Genomic DNA, 16,099 nt, shown 5'->3' with positions numbered 1-16,099 from the left:
ATTGACATCAGCCTCACTGTAGATTGTTTTGATTTATTCTAGTCCATAGATATTCATTTTAGGATTCTGAGTGTGAATTGCTTGAGAAAAATGCAGTGTTCCTGCAATTGTTACATTTGTTGCTTACATTTTTTTTTAAAGAGAGGATTTTTTAATATTTATTTATTCCATTTTATTGTCCTTGTTATTTTATTGCTGTAGTTACTATTATTGTTGTTATTGATGTTGTCATTGTTAGGATAGAGAGAAATGGAGAGAGGAGGGGAAGACAGAGAGGGGGAGAGAAAGATGGACACTTGCAGACCTGCTTCACCGCTTGTGAAGCAACCTCCTTGCAGGTGGGGAGTGGAGAGCCAGAACTGGGATTCTTACGCTGGTCCCTGTGTTCTTGCTTTGTGCCACCTGCACTTAACCTGCTGCGCTACGGCCCGACTCCCATGCTTTCCTGTTCTTTATCCCTCTGGGAGTATGGACCCAGGGTCATTATAGGGTGCAGAAGGTGGGAGGTCTGCCTTCATTTTTGCTTACATTTTCTATTCTCTTTTGATTCACCTAGAGACATGTTCTATTTCCTCTGGTCGCATTTCTCTCTCTTCTATCATTCCACTATCCTCCACTCTCTTTACTTTTATTGCTAGATACCTCAACAGTATAGACCACTCTTGGAGTTCACTGTTCATTTAGTCATTTTTCTATTTCATTTTGACCCATTATGAAACATCTGTATATGTAATCATTTACTTAGATGCAGAAATGCAGTGTTGAAAAATTACTAGGTCCTAGCTTAACTAACTTCAGTCTCAGGGCGTCTTGATGGGATTTCAATTCTGCCACTTCTTCTCCTCATCCTCTTTCTTTTCTTTTTTTTCTTTATTTTTTATTTCCCCTTTTGTTGCCCTTGTTGTTTTTCATTGTTATTGTAGTTATTATTGTTGTTGTTATTGATGTTGTCGTTGTTAGATAGGACAGAGAGAATTGGAGAGAGAAGGGGAAGACAGAAGGGGGAGAGAAAGACAGACACCTGCACACCTGCTTCACTGCCTGTGAAGCGACTTCCCTGCAGGTGGGGAGCCGGGGGCTGGAACCAGGATCCTTACACCTGAAATTGCACTTCTCACCACATGTTCTTAACCCGCTGTGCTGCAGCCCAATTCCCCTCCTCTTTCTTTTCTTTATGCTACCATGGTTATCATTGGAGTTCAGTGCCTGTTCTATGACTCAACCTTTTCAGCAGTTATTTTCCCCTCGTTTTTCCCCTGTTATTATTATTATTATTTTTTTAGAGGTGAGAGGTAAACAGGAGAGACAGGAGAGATAAAGACACAGAGAGATGCCTGGTGGGATGAGCAGTAGCGCACTGGGTTAAGTACACATAGCATGAAGCACTGGACCTGCTCAAGGATCCTGGTTTGAGCCCTCCAGCCCCCCACTTGCAGAGGGGTCACTTCACAAGTGGTGAAGCAGGACTGCAGGTGTCTTATCTTTCTCTCTCCCTCGCTGTCTCTCCCTCCTCTCTCAATTTCTCTCTGTCCTGTCAAATAATAAAAAGACAGATGCTTGTAGCACTACTCTACTGCTCATGAAACTCCCTGCAGGTGGAAAGTGGTGCTACTTTTTATAATGCTGTTACTTAAAGGCCTCATAAATGTTCATGCTCTTCTTGCTTAGATGGAATAAAATTATTTTCTGCAAGGCTGTTGTGACTTTTGAATGAAAAAAATGTCCTTGTTTAATACATTTATTTTTAGTTGGTATTGTCATATGTATTTAGAGAGATCTATAATTCACCTAAATTCACAATTTTGCCTGAATCAGTTCATGTCTTTCCTTCCTAAATTGGAGGATTTGAACTTCATGATTTCTGTGGCCCTTATCAATGTAAAATATGAATTTATACTTCTTACTTTTAAAGGAAAAATCGATGCCTCAGAAATTGTCAAGAGTTTCAAGATGCTAGGCCTGAGTATTTCACTAAAACAAGCAGAGTTTATTCTTGAAAGGTAAGCTTCTGATCTTATTGGTAAAGGATTTTTACTTTGTCTAATGCCATGTGTTAGTGAGCTATGGTAAAATGCAGCTTAAAACAATCACCTATCTCTAAACCTTCTGCATTATGTACATTCAGTAAACATATTCCCCTTTTTCCTTCAGAAATTAGGCCTGGAAGGACCAAGCTGTATGGGAAGTACCACGGGTGATGCATCAGTGCTGTCGTGTGTTTCTCCTTCCCTCTGTGAGATTGAAAAAATTCAGTCTCCATAGACTTAATGTTTTATTCACAGGATAGAGCAATAATTTCTGAAGTTATAATGTCATGAATACTTTTTGTTATCGGCACATCATAAGAACCATTTTTTTTTTTCAGTATGACAGTAAACAGAAGGACTCTTTCAAAGCTCATTATAGTGACTTTTGATATATTCACATAGTTTTGTAACCATCACCATTATTTATTTTTTGGAGTATTTACATCACCTCTCGAAATATCTATTAGCAGTTGGTCCTTATTCCTCTCCTGCTAGCCTTTAGTTGCCACTGATCTACTTTCTGTCTTCATGGATTTGCCTTTGCTGGGAAAATAATGGAAAATGAAATTGTAGGCAGGGAGATGGTACAGTGGCGGGAATTCTGAATTTAAAAGCATAAGATTCCAAGTTGACCCCCAACATCATATCTGATTCACTAAATATATGCCCAAATTCTTCCCCTCCCCTATTTCTATCATTAATTAATAGGTACATTTAACAAATAAAATGGGAACCATGTACTGTGTGGATTTTTGTGTCTAACTTTTCCATTTGGCCTATTTTTGAGGTTCATTCATATGGTGGCATGTTTCAGTTAATTCCTTTCTTAGACCAAGTCATATTTCATTGTGTTTATATTATATTTTTTTGTCCATCCTTATCAACTGATGGGTTTTTAAATTGTTTCCACTTTTTAGCTAATATGAATAATGCTTATATGAATATTTATGCCTTTGTGTGAATATATAATTTGAATTCTCCTGGATATATACATAGGGAGGGTAGTTTTGGATATATAAGAAATCTGTTGGGGGTCGGGTGGTGGCGCAGTGGGTTGAGCGCACGTGGCGCAAAGCGCAGGGACCGGCGTAAGGATCCCGGTTCGAGCCCCCCGCTCCCCACCTGCAGGGGAGTCGCTTCACGGGCGGTGAAGCAGGTCTGCAGGTGTCTATCTTTCTCTCCCCCTCTCTGTCTTCCCCTCCTCTCTCCATTTCTCTCTATCCTATCCAACAACAAAACAACGTCAACAATGGCAATAATAACCACAACGAGGCTGTAACAACTAGGGCAACAAAAAGGGGGAAAAATGGCCTCCAGGAGCGGTGGATTCATGGTGCAGGCACCGAGCCCAGCAATAACCCTGGAGGAAAAAAAAAAAGAAATCTGTTAAGCATTTGAGGAACTTCTAGATTTTCCTTAGTGTTTGCGCTACTTTGCCCTTCTACTAGCAACGTGTAAAGGTTTCAGTGTTTCCACATTCTGCTCAACATCTATTATCTTAACTTTTTTTTTTACCACCTTTATAGGAATGAAACAATATATTTCCCTGGTGACTTCAGAACTATTAAATTGCTAGTTTTTATCACTAGCAATAATGCTTTTCAGTAAAAATACTATACTAGAATATACTTTGAATTAGAAAAATCCCAGTTTCCCTTTTGTGTCTTTTTTACTACTTCCACAGGCCACTTTGCTTTTGACAACTTTGCTCACCAAATATGTGCACTTCCCCTCATGACCTATAGCATTTGTTCAGTCAGCAACAGCTGTGTGCTAAGTATTGCTCTAGAAACTTTAGTGAAACTGGTGAACAAAATCAACAGAAAAGTTTTGCAGTCTAACAGTTGCTTACATGTGTGTTTATGAGAGGTTAAGGGTAGGAGTCAGATAATGATTGTATTAAAACAGAAAATAGTGGGACCAAGCAGTGGTGCAGTTGATTGAGCACAAGGAGTGGGGTTCAAGCTTCCAGTCTCCACCTTCAGGGGGAAGCTTCATGAGTAGTAAAGCAGTATTTAAGCCTTTTTTTTTTCTTTTTCTCTCCACCTTTCCTGTCAGTATCTCTCTGTCCAAAACAAGTAAATAAAAATAAAAAAACATAAAATAGTAATAAAAATAGTTCTAAATACCTCAACCCAAAATAATGTTACAAGCTTAAATAGTAAAACTCTTGCAAATGCTGGATACTAATTTCCTTGTAGTAAGACAAAAGGAAGATTGAGTGTAGCTTTCACATTGCAGATCAGAATTAAAATTGGCGCTAAGACGGGCCAGGTGGTGGCATATCTAGTTGAGCATACACATTCCAGTCCACAAGGACCCAGGTTCAAGCCACCAATCCCCACCTCCAGTGGGAAGGGTTCACAAGTGGTAAAACAGTGCTGTCGCTGTCTCTGTCTCCCTCTCTGTCTCCCCTTTCACTCTCAATTTCTCTGTCTCTATCCAAAATAAGTAAATATATATATATATATATATATATATATATATATATATGTATATATACATATTATGTGTACTATGTATATTTTAAAAAGTGGCAGCAGGTAACAGTATATCTGAAAACACATTTCATTTGGTTTTCATCCTTATCATTAATTTTGCACATAGAATACTTACTAATTATTGCTTCTAGGGGCTTTTCTGAGGTTTCACACTTGCACAATTCTACCATTCCTGGTTGAATCATTTTTATTTTTAAATTTTTTTCCAGATAGAGGGCAAGAGACAGGGAGAAAAAAGGAGAGACACCATAGCTTCATCCACTGCTCATGAAGCTTTCCCACTTTGTATGGTGCTCCAATGTGGTGGCCAAGAGCTTAACCCTGGATTTTATTTATTTATTTATTGTTAGTGATTGAATAATGGTCAGCAAAACTGTGGGATAAGAAGGGTACAATTCCAGGAGTCGGGCGGTAGAGCAGCTGGTTAAGTGCAGGTGGTGCAAAGCGCAAGGACCAGCATGAGGATCCGGGTTCGAGCCCCCGGCTCCCCACCTGCAGGGGAGTAGCTTCACAAGCTGTGAAGCAGGTCTGTAGGTGTCTATCTTTCTCTCCCCCTGTCTGTCTTCCCCTCCTCTCTCCATTTCTCTCTGTCCTATACAACAACGATGACAATAATAATAATTACAACAATAAAACAACAAGGGGATAAATAAATATTTAAAAACAAAAAAAGAAGGGTGTAATTCCACACAATTTTTACCACCAGAGTTCTGTATCTTTCTCTACTTCACCCCCAGCTAAAGCTGAGCCGAGCCAAGCTGAGTAGTGCCCTGTGTTTCTGAAAAAATCCTGATTTCTGAGGGAATTATTCGCCCTTTTACCTAATTTATCATGAGAATGATGTGAAAGGGTTCTTACTATATAGCCATACCTTCGGACCACTGGGAATGTAGAGTTTCTCCTGAGTTACCTGGCTCGTTGTCTGCCCCCCCCCCCCATGTCAGTGTAGGGTTTCCTTGCAGCTCTTCCAGCCCCTGAGGGGCAACAGCAGTGGGGACCCACAGTCTGTAAATTCGGGAGGCATAATTTCTCCTCTCTTCAGCAGTTATTTTGTTGATAAAGCTTAGACTGAAGGTGGTGCTTCAACTGGCAGTCTGCCAGGCTGGTACCAGCTACTATCGAGTAGGTATGAACTTTTAGCTCCAGGAATCTCTCCTTAAGTCCCTCTCTGTCCATGAGCCACACATGATTATACTTATTCATGGCTTGGTGGGTTCCTGGAGTGATCCTAGTCTTATCTTGTGTACTCAGATGATCTTTGCTATTCCTCCAGAGCTCCGTATCCCATTCTCTCCACTGAAAAATTTCTTATTCTTTATCCTTCTGGGATCATGGACCCACAGTCATTATGGGGTGCAGAAGGTGGGAGGTCTGGCTTCTGTAATTGCTTCTTCACTGGACATGGGTGGTGAGAGGTCAATTCATACCCCTAGTGTGTTTATATCTTTCCCTAGTGGGGGGTAGTAGGGCTCTGGGGAGGGAGGGTTCCAAGATTTTATTTATTGATGAGAAAGGAGGAGAGAAAGAAAGAACCACACATCTCTCTGATACATGTGCTGCCAGGGATTGAACTCAGGACCTCATGTTTGAGAGTTCATGAGTTCAAACATGCTTTCTACACGGTGCCACCTTCTGGATCACTTAAACCTAGATTCTTATGTATGGGAATGTGTGTCATCTACCAGGTGAGCTCCCATATAGACTATATGTAATATTTATAGATGACACCAAAACTGTTTTTTTCAGACATTAATTCAACAAATATATGAGGAATTTCTTTGTGCCAGCCAATTTAGGTGTTGGGTATGCAGCAGTGAATAAAATAATAAAATTCTTGGCACAGTTCAGAGTTGCTCTTAGGAGAGTATAGTTATATATTTGGTATCATTGGCAAGAAGCTTGTAAAAAGCAGAAAGTCTGAAAAATAAGTAAGACTATAATCATAAATATATTTATTCTTAGACAAAATTGGAAGGCTGGGGAGACAGCATAAGGGTTATGCAAAAGATTCTAATTCCTGAGACTCTGAAGTCCTAGGTTCAATCCCTAGCACCACCATAAGCCAGAGCTGAGCAGTGCTGTGGTCTCTATCTCTGTCATTAAAATAGTAATAATAATATTAATAATAATAAAATATTAAAATTAGAGAAGGAAATTCTTAGTATAGTTGGAGTACTGTTAAAAAATACACTCAAAAGCCCAAGTATACAGACTGTTTTTCTCAACCAGCACAATAAATAACATGTTGTAAATCTATTATTTCAGGGGCTGGGTGGTGGCACATTTGGTTGAGTGCATATGCTACAATGTGTAGGGATCTAGGTTCAAGCCCCTGGTCCTCACCTGCAAGGGGAAATCTTTGCAAGTGGTGAAGCAGGGCTGCAGGTGTCTCTTTCTTTCCTCCTTTCTATCTCCCCCTTCTCCATTTCTAACTGTCTCTATCCAATAAATAAATAAAGATAATAAAAATTTAAAAAATAAATCTATTATTTCATTCTAGTATTTTACCTCCTAATTTAGGTATTTATTTGTTTATTTTTATTTATTTATAAAATAGAAATATTGACAAGACCATAGGATAAGAGGCATAAAATTCCACAAAATTCCCACCATCAGAACTATGTTCTTTCTTTCTTTCTTTCTTTCCTTCTTTCTTTCTTTCTTTCTTTCTTTCTTTCTTTCTTTCTTTCCTTCTTTCTTTCTTTCTTTCTTTCTTTCTTTCTTTCTTTTTAACAGAGCACTGCTCAGTTCTGGTCTATGGTGGCATCAGGGATTGAACCTGGGACTTTGGAGCCTCAGGCATTAGAGTTGCTTGCATAACCCTTATACTATCTACTCCCGCCCTTAACTTAGGCATTTAATAGCTCATTGACTTAGAATTTGATTGGATGCTGAAAATCTTTACTGGTACTCTATAGTTTTGGGTTCCTGATATCTAAATGATGAACATCTACTGGCTCATCAAATACACACTATCATTTCCAAAAACTTACTCTGAATTTAATAAGGATATTAAATTAGGAAAAAAATTCCCATCCTGCAAAATGGCCAATAATGCTAGTTTTATTTACAAATTTTCTTTTGTTCTTTAACAAGCTCATTTTTATTTTCAGCATTGATGATGATGGGACAATGACAGTTGACTGGGAAGAATGGAGGGACTACTTCTTACTTAACCCCGTTACAGACATTGAGGAAATTGTCCATTTCTGGAAACATTCTACTGTAAGTGTGCTTTATGTATTTGGAGCAGTGATTCATAGGCAGACTTACCACGTGGAAACACTGTGACATTAAATTCAGGGAGCCCAAGTCCCACTAGCTTTGAACTTGTAAAATTCTTTTCATTCTAAACAGCTGTATATTTAGTATATCTTAATGAAGAAGAAGGAAAAAAAAAGACTCTGGGAAAGAGGGACAGGATGAAGGGACATTGAGATCTTGTTGTGTTTCCTAGATACCAATCTTCTTCTTCTAGCGTTTTCCCTTCTTCCGTAGCCAGTCAACAGCGTCAGGTTGAGCCTGATGTAAAGTTTCGAGACCTCCTTTGAATCTGGAGAGGTGGCAGTTGTTGACTATGTGGGTCATAGTCTGTCTGTAGCCGCAGGGGCAATTCGGGTCATCTCTGGCTCCCCAGCGATGGAACATAGTGGCGCACCGGCCATGGCCTGTTTGATAGCGATTGAGGAGGGCCCAATCATAACGTGCTAGGTCAAAGCCAGGTTGACGCTTGCAGGGGTCTGTGATGAGGTGTTTGTTCTTTACCTCAGCTGACTGCCAACTCTGTTTCCAAGAGTCTGGAACAGAGAAGATCAGTGTAGGCGTAGGAGACCAGATTGGATGACAAGACGTCAAGCGTTGAACAGGGTGGGCGAAGATATCCATGTATATTGGCAGGTCCGGTCGAGCGTAGACGTGGGAAATGAACTTAGATGATGCCGCATCCCGACGAATATCTGGTGGGGAGATGTTGCTAAGAACTGGCAGCCATGGAACCGAGGTGGAACGGATGACTCCAGAAATTATCCTCATGGAGGAATATAATTTGGAATCGACCAAGTGGACATGGGGGCTACAGAACCATACTGGGGCACAGTATTCTGCAGTGGAATAGCATAATGCCAGAGATGATGATCGTAGTGTGGAAGTGCTCGCGCCCCATGAGGAGCTGGCCAGTCTTGCAATGATGTTATTCCTTGCGCCCACCTTTGCTGCAGTTTTTATGAGATGTTTGTGAAATGACAGAGTGCGATCCAGAGTAACGCCAAGATAGACTGGCTGGGCTTCGTGCCGGATTCTCGTATCGTCAAGCTGCACATTAAGCTCATGCGAGGCCGAGGCATGGTGTAGATGGAAGACAGATGATACCGTTTTTGCAGTGCTAGGGATTAGTTGCCATTTTTTACAGTAATCAGATATCAGAGACATGTCTTTCGTGAGTGTTTCCTCGAGGATGTCAAACTTTGATGCCTGAGTTGCACAGCAGATGTCATCGGCGTAGATGAACTTCCTTGAAGAAGTTTCTGGAAGGTCATTGATGTAAATATTAAATAGCGTAGGAGCCAGAACAGAGCCCTGTCAAGGGGAGATGAGAGGTTGTGCCTGTGTGTGTTACAGATTATACTGTAAATCATTAAATCCCCTAATACATTTTTTTAAATTTAAAAACTGGAAAAAAAATGAATTGTAGAAGCATAGTTGTAGTGCCTATTTTTGCCATTGTGAAAATTTGGGAGAGGTATGAAGATAAGTTATTCACCTTTGGTTGGTCTTAAATATTTTTCTGTAGGGAAGTATAAACGCAGTAGGTTTTTACTGTGTGTGTTTGTTTGTGTGTGTGTGTATGATCTGGGCCAACATTTACAGATATGCATACATACATACATACGTGCGTGCGTGCGTGCGTGAGAGAGAGAGAGAGAGAGATACTATAGCACTAAAAACTTTCCTCTACTATGGGGACCAGGCTCTAACTGAAGTTGTGAGCAGCAAAGCAGGTACACTATTCAGGTGAGCTACTTTTCCAGCTTTTAATTTTTATCGATACTATATTTCCTAAGTAATCGCAGCACTTCATGGTTTCAGAAGGTTTATTTCCTTGTCCATTAATAATGGTTAGAGCTCCTTTCTCAAACATTTGCCTCTTTAGGAAGCTATTTATCTCTGGCATAAAGCACAGTATAATAACCATCACTGAAGGTAAAACAAAATCTTTTTGGTTTTTCATTTAAGCACTATCCCTGCCTGATTGTATTACTCAAAATTTTACAATTTTATTAATGACATGATAAAATTATATTCATATTCTCCTAAAATATACTGTGTAAATGTAATTCAATTTCTTGCAATCACCTACTGAGACCAATAGAAACTTTTTTTTTTTGGTTAGAACAGAGAGAAATTGAGAGAGGAGAGGGAGATAGAGAGGGTTAGAGACAGAGACACCTGCAGACCTGCTTCACCACTTGCGAAGTGTTCCCACTACAGGTAAGGAGCTGGGGGCTCCAACCCGGATCCGTGCGTTTCTTACTATGTACATTTAATCTAGTGCACCACTGCCCAGCCCCTGGAACTTTTTTTTTTCCTAATGGACTGCTTTGTGTACTTATTCATGAATTTCTGTACATTTTATATATGGATTTTGTGAAGCTGAGAGTTCATAGGAACACTTGTAACAGTGCACAGACACACTTAGAACATTGTGAAATTACTGCCTTTTAATTTTTTATATTTATTTATTTTACCTTTTGTTGCCTTTGTTTTTCATTGTTGTCATAGTTATTATTGTTGTTGTTATTGATGTCATCATTGTTAGGACAGAGAGAAATGGAGAGAGGAGGGGAAGACAGAGAGGGGGAGAGAAAGATAGACACCTGCAGACCTGCTTCACCACCTGTGAAGCGACTCCTCTGCAGGTGGGGAGCTGGGGGCTTGAACTGGGATCCTTACACCAGTCCTTGCACTTTGCACCAAGTGCAAACTGCTGTGCTATCACTGGACTCCCCTCTGTTTTTTATCTATGTGTATAAAATAAAAATATATTACAAGTTTGGTTGCATATATATTTACATAATCAAATTCTTGCTGTATCTTTGGAAACAGTTGGTAACAGCTGAGGCTATAATAATGTATCTGTTTTACTGACAGTAAAATGAAGAGAGGCTCACTACTATAAGAGTTTACTACTGTTACAGGCTTACTTGTAAAAACTTTTGTACCAGCACCACTAAATAATAGATGTAAATGTATTATAGAACTTTGTTTCTTTCAAGTTGTATGTGTATTCTGTAGTTATACTTAAAATATATTAGAAAGCAAAATTTTATACACTGTTGCATGTCTTAAATTATATCAGGTTTAGAAAGTATTTGTAGATAGCCCTTGTAGGAAAATGTAATGTAGATATAATTTTGAGATAAAAGAAAGTATATTTGAAGAACTGGCAAACTAATTTTTTTCTTGAGCTAAAAAAATATCAGATTCACTCCATCTGATAAAATGTTGTCCTCTCATCCTAACTTAGACCTGAATCTACTAAGAAAGTTGTAACTGTTGGTTTAGTAGCTTTGTAATTACTATTAATTTATTTTTTGTGTACTGATACTGCCCTTCACTAATGTTACTAGACTATCATCATCTGTGTGCTCAGACTGATGCAAAAGGATGAAGTTGATCTAAAGACATACAGTAACAGTAAAACAAACTTACCTTCTAAGATGATTTCTTTTTAATTGAACAAGTGTGAGAAACTTTTTCTTTTATTTTAACAGGGTATTGACATAGGAGATAGTTTAACTATTCCAGATGAATTCACTGAAGAGGAAAAGAAGACTGGGCTGTGGTGGAAGCAGCTTTTGTCAGGCGGTGTTGCTGGGGCCATTTCTCGAACATGCACTGCCCCTTTGGATCGTCTGAAAGTTATGATGCAGGTGAAGCTTATGCTCTTGTATCTAAGTTTGTCCTAAATTTACAAAACAGTAAAAACGAAGGGCTGGGAAGATAGCATAATGATTATACAAAAAGCTTTCATTCCTGAGCCTCTGAGGTCCCAGGTCCAACCCCCAGCTTCATCATAAGCCAGAGCTGAGCAAGAAAAGAAAGGAAGGAAGGAAGGAAGAAGAAAGAAGGAAAAGAAGAAAGACAATGAAAACTGTGCTACTTTTCAATTTTTTAAAAAGGTTATAGGCTTTCATACTTTTGAAATAAACCTTTATTTTATTGTTATTAATGTTAAATTAGTCCATGTGTTTCAGGGTTCTACCAATTGTTAACTTTCTATTGCAAGTGTGTTATGAACTTTTCTGTGCCTAGTCAAATGTTTAAGTAAAAGTCTTAGGGCTGGATGGTGTTGCACCTGGTAAAGCATACATGTAACAATGCATAAGGACCTGGGTTCAAGCCTGTGCTTCCCACCTGTAGGGGGAATGCTTCACAAGTGGTAAAGCTGTGCTGCAGGTGACTCTTTTTTCTTCTAGTCTCCTCTTTCCCTATCAATTTCTCTATCTTTTAAAAATTTATTTACTATTGGGTAGAGAGACAAATTGAGAGAGGAGGAGGAGAGGGAGAGAGAGAGAGACAGAGAGATACCTGCACACCTGCTTTACCACTCCTAAAGCTTTCCCTCAGCAGATGGGGACCAGGGGCTTGAACATGGATACTTATGCACTGTAATGTGTGCGCTTAACTAGGTGCATCACTGCCCAGCCCCAATTTCTGTCTTTCTCTAAGCAAAAAAAAAAAAAAAAAAAAAAAGAAGAAGAAATAAATAAATAATAAGTTTCCAAGATCAGGACATGGCTGGCCATGTAGAGCATGCTCTTTACCAAGCGTGAGCCCCCCTGGCACTCAAAGCCCAGCACAGGGGGGAACTCCATAGATGGCTGGCCAGAGCCGCATTATCTGTCTTTCTGTGTCTTTCTCTTCATTTCTCCTTTTTCTCCCCAATATCTCATTGAAAGATGAAAAAGTTTGCCCAGTGGTATCATATATCCACAAGATCCCAGCACTTCACTTAAAAACCTTCCAGTCATTATTGTATGATTTTCTTTAAGTTATTTATAGGTTTTTTTTTTTTCTATTTTTTTTTAATGCAACCATGGGCATTTTATCTCTGGGGCTTCGTGTCCGCATGATAAATACACCACTCCTGGTAGTTATATTATTTTTTCTTTCTTTTTCTTTAAATTTTTATAGGACAGAGAGAAATTGAGAGAGGAGGGAAAGACAGGGAGAAAGAAAAAGAGACATCCACAGCACTGCTTTCCCCTACAAGTGGAGTCTGGGGACTTGAACTTGGATCTTCTTGCATGCTAACATATGCATTCAACTGGGTGCACCACTGCATAGCTCTTGGAGTTTCCTTCCTTTCTTCCTCCCTTCCTTCCTCCCTCCCTTCCTTCTTTCCTTTCTTCCTTCCTTCCTCCCTTCCTTCCTTCCTTCCATCCTTCTTTTCCAGACTACTGCTTAATTTAGGCTTAAGTTGGTGCTGGGAACTGAACCTGGAATCTTTGGTGCCTCAGGCAGGAAAGGATATTTGCATAAACACTATGTTGTCTCCTCAGACCTATAGTTTCTTTTAACATACATTCTCAAAAGCAGATATTTATGAAATGTAGATTTTTGAAACAAGGATGAAATTAAAAAAAAATTTTTTTGGCCTAAGGTTATTGAAAAAGAACTTAGATTGACAGACTGACTTTACTATTTACTTGCTTGATGGCCATGTCCAAAACTATCATCACATTTAATGACTCACTTTTTAGTGTGTGTCATGAATTTACTGCCTAGAAAAGTCACAAAAGGTAACCATAAAAGTTCAATGTTCATTTATGGTGTCAGACTGGAGATATTTCTAGTGTATGTAGATATAATGTACATAGTATACTAATTATTTTTACACCAATTTATATTTCATATTCATATAAATTCTTGAGAGAAGACTTTTACTTGAAACATGTACTTTTTTCTTTTTCTCCATCCTTGCCACCTGGGCTTCACTGGATTTGGTGCTTTACATGATTCTGCTGTTCCCAGCAGACGTTCTTCTCCTCCTCTTCTTTTTCTTCTTCTCCTCCTCCTCCTTTTCCTTCCTCCTCCTCCTGCTTCTGCTTCCTCCTCCTCCTTCTTTTGTAAAAGATGGAAGGCAGAGATGAATAGAGAGAGATAGAGATAGAGAGAGATAGAGAAATAGATAGATAGATGGGTAGATAGAGAGAGAGAGAAAGAAGGAAGAGAGATAACAACACCGCTTCACCTCTCATGAAGCTTCCTCATTGCATGGTGCTCCTATGTGATGTCCAGCAACTCAAACCCAGGCTATCACACGTACTAATGCATGTACTCTCCTGGCTGAGCAGCCATCTCCCAGGACCCTACTATTACTCTTAAGTTAGACCCGTTCCAGTTCCAAGGGGGTTGTATAGATTCATTCATTATTGGGTTCATGTTATATTAGGAATAATTTTCATAATGTAAACTTTGAGTATGTTCTTCTGCTTTCCCACCCGGAAGCTACACATTTTACTTAGTTTCCTATTCTACATCAGGCTTCTAAAATTGTAGTTCTAATTATTTTTATCATGATATATTTTCTCAGCCTATCAAGAAATTTTCAAGTGCATTTCCTGGCAGTAATAACTGATAGAGTGAGTTGTATGGTTATTTTAGAAGTCATAACCACATGTGGCCATTTTTATTTTACTTTTACCTTTAGGTGCATGGTTCAAAATCAGGCAAAATGAAGATATCTGATGGCTTTCGACAAATGGTAAAAGAAGGAGGATTCCTATCTCTTTGGCGAGGCAATGGCACAAATGTCATTAAAATTGCCCCTGAGACAGCTATTAAATTCTGGGCATATGAACAGGTAATTGCTATCACCTATGGAATTTCTTAACCAAGAGGAGTCGACAATTAGCATACTGTTTGGATTTTTGTCTTCATGTATGAGCATTTTCACATATATACTTCATGAAGATTTTCTCCTACAGAAAATTAGACTGGATTCAGCTCTGACACTTGTCTTGACTAAATTTGGAGTTTTTATATTGGATATTATACTATTTATAATTTTTATATTCTTTTCTAAGTTAGTCATCTATAATTTTCGCTTTCTTTCACTTGATAGGACAGAGAGAAATTGAGAGGGGAGGGGAAACAGAGAGAGACACCTGTAACACTGCCTCACATCTCATGAAACTTCCACCCTGCAGGTGGGAGGTGGGGGCTTGAACCTGAGTCCTTATGCATGGTAATGTGTGCACTCAACCAAGTTCACCACTTGTAAGGAAATGTAGAATTTTAGTTGGTTCTTTCAACATTTAGAATAGGAACTAATCACTTACCTAAGTTCTATAGCAGTATTCCAGCTTAACATTTGAAAAGAAACTTTCAAACTTTCAGTCTCTCAAGTGATTTTGTTGTTGTAAAATTTATTTGATGTTAGAACAAGAGCTCTATGAAGGCAGTGGCTAGCTTCTTTTTTATGCAGTGTTGCACTCAGACAGAACTGGCATATGGTAAGTGCCCAGTATATGTCTATTGAATTTCAATGAATGACTGACTGAATAAATAAAGGTGATTACTTCTGAGTCAGCTTCTCTGTAACTTAGTTTGTTGAGGATGCTGCTTTAGCATAACTTGGTGTTAGGAGGGAACACAGAGAGTTTACAAATTTGGCTTTCTTTCAGTATGTAGTCAAAATGTATAACTGGGCCTCCAAAAATCATTTTTCATTATTTCTTTCATCATTGTTTATTATAATCTATATAAACCTTGAAATTTAATTCCACCTCACTTTGTTGCATTTCATTTCTTTGTATCACTCATTGCACTATTTGTATCACTAGAATTTTGATTATTTTGGAGAACATTTGACTCATGAGGCACAGAATCCTTTTGCAAAGATTACAGACTCTACCAGTCTCTTTTTACTACCTTAGGAAGTAGAGAATCAATGATAAAAGTGGAAGAAAGTAAAGCTGTTAGCATTGTAATTGGAGCCTATCATTGAGAAGGATATTTTACTTCCATGAATGTTTAAGGATTCAGGTCATTACTGCAAAGGGCTAGCATTCTAGCTACCCATGTGCTATTCTGACCAAATACTTGAGTTTTATCATTGAACAGCTGGAGCCTATACTAAATAGATACTTTTAAAAATGCTGAAGTATGCAATTAGTTGGGAGTCGGTGGTAGTGCAGCGGGTTAAGTGCACGTGGCACAAAACACAAAGACGGCACAAGGATCCCGGTTCAAGCCCCCGGCTCCCCACCTGCACGTGGCACAAAACACAAAGACGGCACAAGGATCCCGGTTCAAGCCCCCGGCTCCCCACCTGCAGGGGAATCGTTTCATAGGTGGTGAAGCAGGGCTGCAGGTCTATCTTTCTCTCCCCCTCTCTATCTTCCATTCCTCTCTCCATTTCTCTCTGTTCTATCTAACAACAATGACATCAATAACAACAATAACTACAACAACAATGAAAAAACAACAAGGGCAACAAAAGGGAAAATAAATATAAAAAATTAATTAAAAAAAGAATGCAATTAATTATGTATGCAGAAAGGTTTT

General features: G+C 38.9%; 1 protein-coding gene across 3 annotated transcripts in view; it reads left to right on the top strand.

Annotated features, from left to right (window-relative positions):
* SLC25A24 (solute carrier family 25 member 24) overlaps nt 1-16,099 on the top strand; it is a 53,357-nt gene that overhangs the window by 17,063 nt on the left and 20,195 nt on the right. For all 3 annotated transcript variants that reach the window (XM_007528280.3, XM_060202171.1, XM_007528281.3), the window contains 4 exons: nt 1,913-2,000; nt 7,642-7,753; nt 11,299-11,457; nt 14,241-14,393. In XM_007528280.3, coding sequence (XP_007528342.1) covers nt 1,913-2,000; nt 7,642-7,753; nt 11,299-11,457; nt 14,241-14,393 — 512 coding nt within the window. The remainder of the gene's footprint in view (nt 1-1,912; nt 2,001-7,641; nt 7,754-11,298; nt 11,458-14,240; nt 14,394-16,099) is intronic.

Source organism: Erinaceus europaeus, chromosome 11 (assembly GCF_950295315.1).
Source record: "Erinaceus europaeus chromosome 11, mEriEur2.1, whole genome shotgun sequence".
In the NCBI taxonomy this organism is placed as follows: Eukaryota; Metazoa; Chordata; class Mammalia; order Eulipotyphla; family Erinaceidae; genus Erinaceus; species Erinaceus europaeus.
The sequence above is the reverse complement of the archived record's forward strand: the minus strand, read 5'-3'. Positions and strand labels throughout refer to the sequence as shown.